This window comes from Malaclemys terrapin, chromosome 7 (genome assembly GCF_027887155.1).
Source record: "Malaclemys terrapin pileata isolate rMalTer1 chromosome 7, rMalTer1.hap1, whole genome shotgun sequence".
Classification (NCBI taxonomy): domain Eukaryota; kingdom Metazoa; phylum Chordata; order Testudines; family Emydidae; genus Malaclemys; species Malaclemys terrapin.
This window is the reverse complement of record NC_071511.1, coordinates 83,633,245-83,646,580: the sequence shown is the minus strand read 5'-3', so window position 1 is coordinate 83,646,580 and position 13,336 is coordinate 83,633,245. Positions and strand designations below refer to the sequence as shown.

General features: G+C 37.8%; 1 protein-coding gene across 3 annotated transcripts in view; it reads left to right on the top strand.

Annotated features, from left to right (window-relative positions):
• Positions 1-13,336, top strand: part of RUFY2 (RUN and FYVE domain containing 2) — a 59,014-nt gene that overhangs the window by 23,132 nt on the left and 22,546 nt on the right. The window contains exons 6-13 of one of the 3 annotated variants that reach the window (XM_054034763.1): positions 515-576; positions 1,041-1,106; positions 4,963-5,032; positions 6,355-6,456; positions 7,348-7,464; positions 8,938-9,105; positions 10,693-10,790; positions 11,992-13,109. In XM_054034763.1, coding sequence (XP_053890738.1) covers positions 515-576; positions 1,041-1,106; positions 4,963-5,032; positions 6,355-6,456; positions 7,348-7,464; positions 8,938-9,105; positions 10,693-10,790; positions 11,992-12,100 — 792 coding nt within the window. In that variant the 3' untranslated portion in view covers positions 12,101-13,109. Of the gene's footprint in view, positions 1-514; positions 577-1,040; positions 1,107-4,962; positions 5,033-6,354; positions 6,457-7,347; positions 7,465-8,937; positions 9,106-10,692; positions 10,791-11,991; positions 13,110-13,336 lie in introns of those variants that run through there. The other 2 variants (XM_054034762.1, XM_054034760.1) reach the window with 2 other exon arrangements.

Sequence of the window (13,336 nt, the reverse complement as noted above, 5' to 3'; positions counted from 1 at the left end):
GGAATTATGGGAGTCAATTAGGATGGAAAGTCATGCAGTTTGGCAAGAAATATTGTGGAACTGAAGAAGGGGAGGACAAAAGTGTAGTGGAAGAAGTGTTAAAAATCTGTTTACTTAGAATGAGTAGGATTGCCATGTATTTAATAGAGTTCCAATAATGAGATATAAAGAATTTTTTTCCTATTACTCCTTGGATGAACCCACTCAAATATAATAAACGTTCCTCCAAGAACCAAAAAAGATTCATTGAATGTTTTCATTGTGCTGCTACGGTTATATGATTCTAAACTTATCGTATGTATTGAAACAGAAAATTTAAGATTTTTGTTTTTCAAATAATTTCTTAAAATAAAGATCAACTGAAAAAATGTTTGCATTCATGTTTGCATACTCCAAGAAAATGTGTCAAGGCTGGATCGCTCTTAGAGAAGTTGGACTAACCGAGGTTTTGGTAGTTAAATACATATAAAGGCATGAATAACAACATAATTTATTCCAACATTATTCATTCTAGGTTGGTGTGATTGATTTCTCTATGTATTTAAAGAATGAAGATGATATTGGGAGTAAAGAAAGGTATGTTCTGTCAAAACACCTTGGATTTTGCATATGAAGTTAAATGATTTGTTGAACATTTTTAATATTTAGCATATTTATTTTATTGGTTTAGATTTCTAAAATGCACTAAACAATTTTGTGCATAATAGTTTTGTCTCTAATCCACTGGACCACGTTCCTTCAACCAATTAGTTGACTTTAAAATGGGCTATTTTCTTTAAGTTTACACTTGCTCACAAATTTTAAATATAAATTTACATTTATTTGCAATAACGCAGTATTAGTTTTTGTCACATAGTACTTATTACAACACAATATGATTGTAGAGATTGTTGTTTTTGACAATAAAATCGGGCCACTTCCGTGTATTTTCATAGAATTTATAATATGTATATATTTCATATGCTTATAGAAGATACATCTACGTTTTTGAATGTATAGACAAATGTGCTTGCTAAAAATTAATTGCCTTCTCTCTTTAGAAATGTCCAGATTGCTGCAATTTTGGACCAAAAGAATTATGTAGAGGAACTGAACAGACAACTAAAGTATGTATTTATTGGGGTATGTGTGTCAGTCCAGATTTCCTCCAGGTTAAAACACATCTTTCTCCCTCTGCTCCTATATCATAACGTTGGCAGGACAAAAGTTCAGGGGGAAAGATTAAAAATCCTTCTTACTTAGTCTGAGGATGGAGAGAAATTGGCAGACATATATTCTCTCCTGAGGAGACTGGAGGAGAGGAGTCAAATGTCAGTTTGTTGATTCGATGGCTAGGCCCCTTTTCCTTTTGATCTGGAGAACAGGAAAAAAACAAACAGGGCAGAACTGAAAGTTCTTGAACTACATTGTGTTTACAGAACTCCACAGGAACAGGTGACTGCGCATCTCCAGAAAATCTTTGGCCTTACAGCATGTGATGTGTGACCACATCAACACTCCACCCTAGCAATGTGAGAAAATTATGATTGCTCAAGGATTCCATAAATTATTTCTCATGCCAACCTCCATGGCACTTTGATTGTGGTTGTAATGTTGTGGATCAAGTCTGAATAGGAGGAGAGCAACAAAAATGATTAAAGGTCTAGAAAACATGACCTATGAGGGAAGATTGAAAAAATTGTGTTTGTTGAGTCTGTAAAAGAGAAGAGTGAGAGGGGACATAAGAGTTTTCAAGTACATAAAAGGTTGTTACAAGGAGGAGAGAGAAAAATTGTTCTTTTTAACCTCTGAGGATAGGACGAGAAGCAATGGGCTTAAATTGCAGCTAAGGAGGTTTAGGTTGGACATTAGGAAAAACTTCTTAACTGTCAGGGTGGTTAAGCACAGAAATAAATTGCCTAGGGAGGTTGCGGAATCTCCATCACTGTAGATTTTTAAGAGCAGGTTAGACAAACACCTGTCTGGGATGTCTAGATAATACTTAGTCCTGCCATGAGTGCAGGGGACTGGACTAGATGACCTCTCTAGATCCCTTCCACTTCTATGATTCTGTGAATGGTTTGGTGGACCCTGACCATAACTGTGTACACTGGAGATCTAGAAAGAGAGCTTTCTAGAAAGAAGAGTTTCCCAACAAGTAGCTAGTGTAAGTGGTACTTCGTACCGAGGAGATAGCTTTTTCTAATGCACATAAAATTGGTATTTGGACAGATCCTGATTTGAAGGCCTGTGAATATGCTGCCTCTTCATAGGAAAAGTAGATGGAATTTAATTTAGATGGAGTGAATGAAGCATGTGGTAAAACAAAGAGAGCAACTTTCTCAGGAACTGATTTCCACATGATTGCTGAGTTCAGGTTTCCAATATTAGGTATAGCAGAGGTTAAAATATGGAATATGATGGAGGTAATATTTTTTTGATTAGTGAAAAAAGGGATTAAGGATCACTTCTTCTGGTAGCACCTTTACCATTTTACCATACAAAATCAAAGGATGGGAAAAGATTTTCAGATTATATTTTATTTTCATAAACATTTGACGTGAAATATCCATATCCCATATAATGTACTATCAAAAACTCCTTTTATTAAATCTTTACTTTTAAGAGCAGAACCTATTGGGACTTGAGACGAGCCTCTGTTCTGATTTTGGGAAGTACCATTCTTCCATTGCTGAAATCCCCCAGCAGAGTGTTGCTGTGTAAGGCTTAGGACTTTCATTGTCCAGCTATGCCGGAATGACAGGAGACACAGGATTTGGGTTTAATTAGGCTGTAACTTTATTCTTAAAATATCTGGGACTACCTAGCAGATACAATTGTACAGTGCAGGTAATTCCATGATCATTTCCTTATGCTCAGAGGCTATTGTCATCCGTCCCTCTTTGCCATCCCGCAGCTGGGACCCTGCCACTGCTCCCTCTAGATGAGTGTAAAGGGGGCTGTAAAGAAGGGGGGATTTGACTCTCTGCCATGGAAGTTGTAGAAGTCCCTTCCATCTTGTCCCCCCCACACACTTTTAAAGCATGCCTCCTTTAAATCCTTTACCCATCCATTTTTTATCTGATCCTTATCCATTCCAACAGAGTACCTTCACCAGACATCTACCACAAGTTTCCATGAGTTGCAACTTTAAGGGCTAACCCCCCTTTTTTACCCCAGTAGATCCCCAGCTTGCTGTGGAGAAGGTGAAAAACCCACCTCGCCTAGGCCAATCTGGCAGTGAGGGAAAATTCCTTCTCAGCCATCTGTTCCCCTCCCCCCCCCCATTCCTCCCTAGAGAAGAGGGGACTGACTGTAATGCCTGCAGCGGATCATGACAAAACTTTGTATTATAACTCCTTCCATGGGTGGGACGGTAACTGGGGCACTGCTCACCTGGTCCGGTTAAAGAGGACTCTCTCGGAACTTCCCTGCCTATGAATACTTCCCATTTCTTGTGGTCAGCTGTAGGGGAAAGGAGCAGTGTCATCCCCCTGTCAACTTGATCCGGTTGTACTGTTTTCCTGCTTCCTATCTGGAAAAGGTAATCCGCTTGGGGTCAGGGGCTTAAGCGGGCAATGGCCCCCTTTCCACCAGCCTGCCATACAAGCCTCATTCCTGCAGTTAAAGGGGGCAATTTTCCTTTCCATCCAGCTGAACAAAGCCTCCCCTCCCCCAGCTTAATGCACAGTGAGGATGTTCACAATACTGCTGTGTAAAGGAAAAAACTACTGCAACAGAAGTTAAAAATATCTATAGAAGCTATACTGAAACTATATTATTTCAATCTCTATCACATTGTTATTTTAAACATCAGTAATGTGCTTGTTGATTATTATTTATTATTTGTATTGCGATAGCAACAAGATGCCCCAATTAGTAGTGAGGCCCCATTCTGCTAAACACTGTACAGACACCTATGAATTCTCTAATAGGAGGTATGAGACAACAAATGGGATATAACAAATGAAAATGGGGGAGGGCGAGTGAGTAGAATTGCTGCAATAAGACCAAGTGAATTGATCGGTTGCCTATGTTTATAACTTGATGATTTCAAGATATTTTAAAAAAAATACACACATGCACATGCCCCTTTCTGTACTGAACACCCCACAAACTAGCTGCTCCCATGCACATATAAATAACAATCAACCCTCCATCTAGCCATTGATTATATCAGTTGGGAGTCTTCTATAGGCATCATAGTAGAAGTAGGTTTGGAGGAAAGAGCACTTGTCTTTACAGACTAGGTTGGGGATTGTTCGATGCATAAAAGTCAGCTTTGGAAGATGCTTGTGGGAGAAATTGGCAGTCAGACAGTGGAGGAGGCTTGGTGGGAGGGAGAAACTATGTAAGAGATGAGCAGATAAGTAGGAAGGGACACAGCTGTGAAGGGCCTTAAAGATAAGAACAAAAAGCTTGAAAATAATGTGGTGGGAAAAGGAGGGCTAAAGGAGGGATTTCAAGGAGGAAATTATATGAATAGAATGATGGAGAAGGAAAATGATTTTAGTAGCTGTGTTTTGAATGGACCTTAAGGGGGAGTGGAGGCCAGGGAGAAGTAATATGCAGTAGTTAAGCTGGGGAAGTGCTGAGAATCTGGACAAGAGTTTTAATTGTATGGAAAAAAAACAGACAGAGCTTTGGAAAACACATCAAGGACAAAGCAGCAAAATTTGGACGCTGTGTGGTTGTGAAGGATGAGGGAGCAGTAGTCAAAGATGACACCCAAATCATGGGCTTGAATGGCAGGGATGTTGACAGTGTTGTCAACAGTGACCGGCATTGCAGGGAGGAGAGCGTATCACATAAGTATTCATTAAAGAGAGATAATCTGTAACATTTTTAGAAACAATTTCCAACTGCAATGATGCAGTCCTGTTGGCTGTTGCCAATAAACTTAGTGCTTGGCATAAAACTTTTTGTGTGTGTTTGTATGAGTTTTGGTGTAATACTGAATATTGATTTCTTTATTACTTTCAGTAGCACAGTCAGCAGCCTTCATACAAGAGTTGATTCATTAGAGAAGTCAAACACTAAACTAATTGAAGAGGTATTGTTTCTTAGTAATGTGTAATACTATTTTTTAACCAGTGGTGAACATGTTTCCTTTTTTCCTCCCTCTACAAGTACAGTCTAATTAACTGTACTGAAACACTGCCTAATATATTCAGCTACATTTGACTCAGTCTGAAGAAATAACACAATGGTTGCTGGGACTTGTGGTCAGCTTTATCCCAGGGGACTATTGGATTAGTAAAATGCTGTAAAACATTGCAGTTTCACAGCAGGATTTAAGAGTGTATAGAAGAACCCTATCTTAAATGTGCTGGGAGTTGCTGTCAGTTCCATTTTGTGGAGACCATTGAGTAAAGGCATTCTTCAGACTACCAATCCACAGGAGAGCTAGATCTAGTTGAGCGGACAATGTATAATTGTCTCAACTCAAGCCAAAGGACTCTTTTTCTAAAAGCTCATTCACAATATGCAGGTATAAGTTTGTCTGCCTCTCTGTGCCAGGTTTTTTTGTTTTTTGTTTTAACATCCCGTAGTTTCCAATCTCTTAATACTTGAAGTAGATAATATATTTGGGATTAGGAGTGGAAGATCAGTTTTTCCCCTTATTTCTTACTTGTCCTGAAAGAGAAATGGGGGAAATCTGATATTTCTACATTTAGCAGTTGAGGAGGCTGTTAGTTTATTCTGGATGTGAACAAATCCAGATAATGAACAGAATGTATACTGCCCCTTACCCCCCCCCGACCCATGTTTCTTGAAATCTCTTAAAAATCCTCTGCTCTCCCCATAGTCTACCCCTTCTGACAAGTCTTCTGCCTAACTCCCAGGATTAAGTAGGGGCCCAGAAATACTCTGCTGAGGCCTTTCTTTATTCTGTCACACTGTAGGACTTTCCTGTCCTCAGTGTCCCAGATTTATCCTTCCTTACACAGGAAATTTGCTTGTGTAAGATGCTGCATAATGCAGCATACAGTATACCTGAAGGTTCATGTTGAGAAACTACTTAAAAACAGAAAATATATCCACTTAACTTGAAGTATATATAAGAACTTTAACAAGGGGGAAAAAAGGAAGTACGGATACTTTAGCTAGAATAGAGTACCACTGAAAAGCTGTTCCTCTGTACAAGAGATGTAAAATAAAAAAGATGGTCCTAATTTAGATTTATTCTCACCTCAGTATGTGACTCCTACTATAAATGGTAGTTGTGCATGCACACAAAATAGATCTCTTATTCAGCACACTATGAGACTAGAGTAAGCAGTAATGTTAGCTATGTACACATTAGAATAATTTTGGGTTTTTTTTAGTGTTCACAAAAATAGTCATACACTTTCTCTCTTTTTTCCCTTTTAGTTAGCAATAGCAAAAAACAATATAATTAAACTTCAGGAAGAAAATCATCAGTTAAGAAGTGAAAACACAATTATTTTAATGAAAACACAGCATCACCTAGAGGTATGTGAATTCAGTATAATTAAACGTTACCTGGCTTCTTATCATTTGAATGTTTTATGTTGGCAACTATATCTCAGCAAATAATTGAACTGCCTTAAAACAATTTTATGCAAGGAATAGGCCTATGTGATTTGTTACATTTATGTCTGATGATAAAGTTTATCTAAATATTGTAGGAATCAGTCTAGATTAATTTATTATTCTAAACAAATTTTTAGGATTTTTTTCCTTATATTTTGCTTTTGATCTTTGAGATTTTACAACTTTCTGTTTGCAGTGGTTAAGGTAATATTTTACTGTAAAACTTGTCAGAAAATAATTTGTGTGTTGGACTGGGATATTGTACATCCTGTACTATTCTGAACAGTCATTACGAATATTTTTAGATTGTTATTGAAAAATATTTCTGGATAACCTGGAGACCCCTATATCAGTGATATTTAAATAAATGGGTGAATTAAATGCTTCTGGGGTTACTCAGAGACCCGGTGAAATATTGTTCCACAAATTACTCTTCTGGGCCTCAATTCAGCAACATACTTATGCACATGCCTAATTTTAAGCATATGAGTTGTCTCCTTCCGGTTAATGGGATTACTCTCATGCTTAAAAATTAGGCATGTGCATAAGTAACTTGTTGAATCACAAGTCTGCAATAAATTCATTTAATTTTCAAGGTTTATGTTTTTAAGCTAAAATGTAATTCTCAATTTTAAAGTGATAAATACATAATGTAGACAACCTTGGATCCTGTTGGTTCAGTGTGTGTATTGTTCTTACATAGTCCATTGTGTATGTAAGCAACTTTTCTCTCTACAAATTTGTTACATTTAATCATAACAATTGTTATATTTGTAATGAAAACCAGATACATCTGTAATTTCTGCATAGGTAACCAAAGTGGATGTTGAGGCAGAGCTTCAAACATACAGACACTCGAGACAGGGTCTGGATGAAATGTACAATGAAGCACGCAGACAACTTCGAGAAGAATCACAGTTACGACAAGTGAGTGCATTTAAAATGTGCTATGTAAACCTCGACAAGATAAACATTTACTGTCTCTTTAATACGTTATTTGACTATTTCTAGCTTTACATTTTTTCCAGGGGATGTGTGCTGCTAGTAATCTACCACACTTTTTCTCTAACCTCATGAAAAGGTTGTTTCAAGTTTTTGACAACTTGGAGCCATTATATTAGTATTTCTTTAACAGTAGTGTCACTAAGCATAATTAGGAAGAATTTTGATTTTTGTATGAATAATGTGTTGGATTTTAGCAGCTATGTTAATTTCAAATGTTTAGCCATTATCAGTATTTTGAATAGGTTTTCTATATGCATGCATTAAATGTTTTTTCCAAAAGTAGAAATACTTATTGTTTTTGACTTTTTTTAATGTTGTAAATAGAAAATTGACTCTTTTATTCTTAAAATATTATTTCACTTATAAGAAATTATGCAAATTATCATATTGCATAAAATGAGGTGGCTTTTATTAAGGTACAAACAAATGAACACAAGTCACCAAATGCATGACTGAGTGTAATGTTTACATAATATTTACAGTATCTGTTTTGCCAAGTTTCACAGAACGTAGAGATTTGTGAAGGTGAAAATCCAGTACTGCAGGACCTGCAGTGTCATATCTTAGTTTTGCATCGGAAATACTAGATAAAATGTTGCATAGCTATTTACAAAATCTGTGTTGCCAGAGTATAGGTTTGCCAACCCTCCCGGATTGGCCGGGAGTCTCCTGGAATCAGACTCAATCTCCTGGTTGCCATTGAAAACAATCCGGGAGATTTTAATAGGCCAAAAATCTGGTTGGCGGGGGCGGCGCAGCAGGGCTAAGGCAGGCTCCCTACCTGCCCTGGCTTGGTGCAGCTCCCAGAAGTAGTGGCATGTCCCTACGGCCCTAGGTGCAGGCAGGGACGGCTGGGGGATCTCTGTGTGCTGCCTCTGCCCCGAGCGCCAACTCCACAGCTCCCATTGGCCAGAAACGGCAGCCAATGGGAGCTGTGGAGGCGGTGCCTGCAGGGATGGGCAGAGCTGCCTTGCTGCCCCTGCCTGCGCCTAGAGGCTGCAGGGACACCGGAGGTAAGTGCTGTCCAGCCGGAGCCCACACCCTCTGCCACTGCCCTGAGCCCCCTCCTGCACCCAAACTCCCTCCCAGAGCCCACATCCCCTCCTGTATCCTAATCCCCTGCCCCAGAGCAGAGCTCCCTCCCATGCTCTGAATCCATTGGCCCCAGCCCAGAACCCGCATCCCCTCCCACACCCCAAACCCCTACCCCAGCCTGGTGATAGTGAGTGAGTGAGGGTGGAAGGAGGATGGAGTTGAGCGGGGGGTGGGACCTTGGAGAAGGGGCGGGGTAGGGGGTGGGGCAACAGGGCAGGGGGCGGGGCAAGGGTGTTTGGGTTTGTGCAATTACTTGGCAACCCTAACAGAGTATAATATGTGTTTTTGTGCAACTTGTAGGATATAGAGAATGAGCTAATGGTCCAAGTTAGTATGAAACATGAGATAGAACTTGCAATGAAGTTGTTGGAGAAAGACATTCATGAGAAACAAGACACCCTCATAGGCCTTCGACAACAGCTAGATGAAGTTAAAGCAATTAACATAGAAATGTACCAAAAGCTGCAGGTAAAAGAGAACTTTTTTAAATTGTTGAAACCTCTTTGAAGTATAAATATAAGATGTGTGTGACTTTTGAAATAGTGCATGCTACTCATGACATTTGAAACAGTATAGCAATAGAAGAGTATTTGTTTCAGAAAGCTGACAGTCTTTCATCCCTATGTTAAATTCTTGTTTTCCTAGTTTTGCTCATTGTCACTGCTTTTTTAGCTCAGCTCTCTACTTCTACCCTCTTCCTCTTTCAGAATAAGATCTTCGTGCTACCTGTATAAGTTAACTGCATTCACATAAGGCAGGTTTTATGGAAGTCATTTTAAAGCATCACTGGGATGTATAGAGGACTGAAGCACAAGTGATCATCATGGTACTGTACATAGGGAGAATGATATACCTGGAGTTTTGTGCTCCATTTGGGGGACCATATTAGAAAGAACAGTGAAGGAATTGTAAAAAGTAAAGGAAGATAGTGAAGTGGTTAAATGGGCTTTGAGAGTTATAACTGTGAAGATCAATTAGGAAAATTGGATTCATATTAATTAGAAAAGAGACTATTCAGAAGGGATATAACATTCTTTGCAATGCCACAGAAATACTTCTGAGGGTAAGAGGCTCCAGATTTCAGAGTTCACAAACTGCAGCTAAGAAACGACCAAACACCAAGGAAATTCAAGAGAAAGCACTTTGTGATAATTTTAACGTGTGGTAATTTTCATGTGTGGAACAAGTTGTCAAAGGCAGGAATAGAAGTTAGTTATGACCACTTGAGAAAGTGCATATAGAAATGACATTACACAATGCAAAGAGTAGACAAGTAGATGCATGAACCAAGATGCCACTGTCCACTTCTAAATATTGTGTGTAGAAAGCAAAACAGGAATAAAGATCTGTCTTTAGTAAAATAAACTGAGACAGAATAGAAAAAGGCTCTTCAGTATTATTTTTGGTGTTTATGCAGAATGTCTGTCAGAGATCTGTAGTTTTTCTGTTTTAATGTCTGTTTTGAAACTTTTGTGTGGTGATATTAACTGGATTTAATGACAATATTGTACCTATATTTAGACCTTGAAGCAGGGATGTTCACAGTTGTCAGAGGCTGGTTAAAATAATGTTAACGTACTCAACTATATCAGGAAGTAATTTTAGCTGTTGTTCTGGTACAGACCGAAGGCCTTATCGGTGCCTACCATCTTGCAGGATTGGGCCCATGAAGACCTCAGTGTGAACTAAAACTAATGCTTATAGGTGTTGTTGCTATGGTTATAATGAGTTATTTAGAAAAAAATTAGCACTGAATTATAGTAGACTCACAAAAAAAGATATTTAAAAGAAATAAACTGAAAAATGTATATTATTTATTAGAGTGTACATTTGTAAAATTCCAATAAAATGCAAATATACTTTAGATTGAAATTCTATACTTAGATATTTTTCTTGAATATTGCTTTTTTTTTTTTTTATGGGAATGTTTTAAAAACAAATAAGCAAACAAATCCCAAAGCCATATTACAAATATTTTCCTTAAGAGAATGAACAAAAGCATCAAAAATATAGTTTAATATAAAACCTGCTTCAGTATTAATTTGTTTAATATAGGTTTCTGAAGATGCCATGAAAGAAAAGAATGAAATAATTGGTCGACTAGAGGATAAGACCAATCAAATTACTGCAACTATGAAACAATTGGAACAAAGGTACAGCATCCATCTCTATTTTACTTACTTTTCCACATTCATTCCTCCTCCCTTACTGCATTCCCACACAGCTGCCACTGAAACTTAACTCTCAGTAGGAAGTTTTAAAGAAGCATCATCTTTTGGAATTGCAACCGATGTTTTACCATTGCGTTTCAAACACATAGATTTATTTTTTGATGTTGTGAAGGCCAAGACTATAACAGGTTCAAAAAAGAACTAGATAAGTTCAAGGAGGATAGGTCCATCAATGGCTATTAGCCAGGATGGGTAGGGATGGTGTTCCTAGCCTCTGTTTGCCAGAAGCTGGGAATGGGCGACTGGGGATGGTTCACTTGATGATTACCTGGTCTGTTCATTCCCTTTGGGGCACCTGGCATTGGCCACTGTTGGAAGACAGGATACTGGGCTAAATGGAACTTTGGTCAGACCCAGTATGGCTGCTCTAATGTACTGTAAGAGTGAAAAAATACAGCCATAAACCAAGGTTTTTTATCTCTATTCTCTTTCACCATTCACTGTTGCTGGCATTCTGTGCCTGCACCCAAGATTGTTCTTTCAGCTACCGGGCTCAATGATGGCCACTTCAGAATTCTGATTCATTGTTACCTCTGTTATATTTTAATGCTATTCAGTAAGGATTTGACTCACCAAAGCACATGGTTAACTTTAAGCAAGACTACTCACTTGCTTAAAGTTAAGCCTGTGCTAAGTGTTGTGGATCAGGACCCTGGCTGGCTAAGATTCCAAAGCTTACATTAATTGCTTTGGAAACTCCCTTAGTGTAAAGAATGTACACATGAGTATTACACCATGAATTAGTAAAATGAAATGATATAATACCAGTGTGTAACCTCTGTATTGTGGTTACTATATATTTGTTACATAATATAAAGATGTGACTTGTGTGCTTCAGTTATTTAAATGAAATAGATTATATGGATCGTTAATATTTTTAATTGTAAAATGTAACATATCCATAGCCCTGTCATGTTGGTGTTGACATGTCTTACCATTGTTTTCTTTAAAAGCTACTTATGAAAAATATAATTATGTATTAAAAGATTTAGTGACATGAATATTCTTTTATTGACATCCTTTCTCCTCTTTTTTTCTTTCTTTTTTTCCTTTATCCCAATTTTTACATTTTGAACTTTACTACCTTTATCTGTCTTTGATTTTGTCCATTACATACGTGAAGTGACAAAGATCTGTTAACTCAAACTAGGACTATTGCAATGTCATTTGTGAAATGTGCCAGCAGTGAAGCACAGCACCAATACAAACTTGTCAAAGATATATCATTCTGAAAGCTACTTGGCTATTGATAGAGTAAAATTTGTATGAGTTGGTTTAAAAAAATATGGTTATGATCTTAAATGGTATTGGGAAATCCTGTATTATAATTGGTCAGTAAGCACTAGTGATTTTGACACAATGTCACAAGTTGGAACGACTTTGTTTTCCGAAATGAAATAATCTCCATCCCTTTCTCCCCTCCCCTCCCCTCCCAAAGAATAAAAAAAATCACTGTAATATTATTGACCAATCAGAAACTAGAATTTTCTAATGCTATTTAATCATTTTACTTTTTTTAATGTTAAATACAAAGTTTATTTTAAAATGTTAGCTGCCTTTATATTTATGATTTCTCATTGCCCTGACACTTACCTCCAGTTATAGGGTTTTCCCTCACCCCTTATTTATAGCACTTAAATAAATAAAGAACCTCCCTTTCAATTAATGAAAACCCCCACATTTTTATTGTTGTTGCACTTTCAGGGCTTCTCTATACCAGAAAACATGTTGTCAACTCTTTTAACGTGGTTGCTGGTATCATCGCTTTCTTGAGTAGCGTAGACAGAAGTATTTTTTCCTGAGAACTGGCTAAAACAGCTTATAAAAATGTTCCATATGTTCTGTCTGTACTTTACAAAAACAAAACCCAAATCATTTCTGTATTTGTAGGACTCCCTTATACACAGCTAAAATACAGTTCAGTCTGCTAGCATAGAGTAGAATGTAAGATGCTTTAACAGAGCTACTGTATCATGGAAACAACCGAGATATGATTAGAACTAAAGACTATAAAGCAAGATCGCCTTATCTACGTAGAAATCTTCATAGCTGTAATTCCCCCCAGTACAACTCCACCAGGGTAGCAATAGTGTAAAGTGTATTATAGGCAGGACTCAGACATTTAGGGGTAGATCCTCAGATGGTATATACATTTTCAACTGAGGATTTGCTCTTATCTGAGTTGCTACCCTGGTGGAGCTGCACTGGATATAGCTATAGAGTGTGCAAGCTGCTAGTGGAGATACAAGCATGGTTCTCAGAAAAAAAAATCCTTGTCCATATTAGTCTTGGAAATTGTGCTACTGCAGTTTCAGCTGTAGTTTAGAGAGGGTCTTAGTGGTGTTTTTAGCTTTCCTGTTTCGTTTAGTCTTTCACCCTTCTCTGCCTTCTGGCATAGCAGCAAGAATTAGCCTTGCTGTGCACCAATATTCTCCCTTCTCCTATCCATCCACTTTGCCCTATTTGTA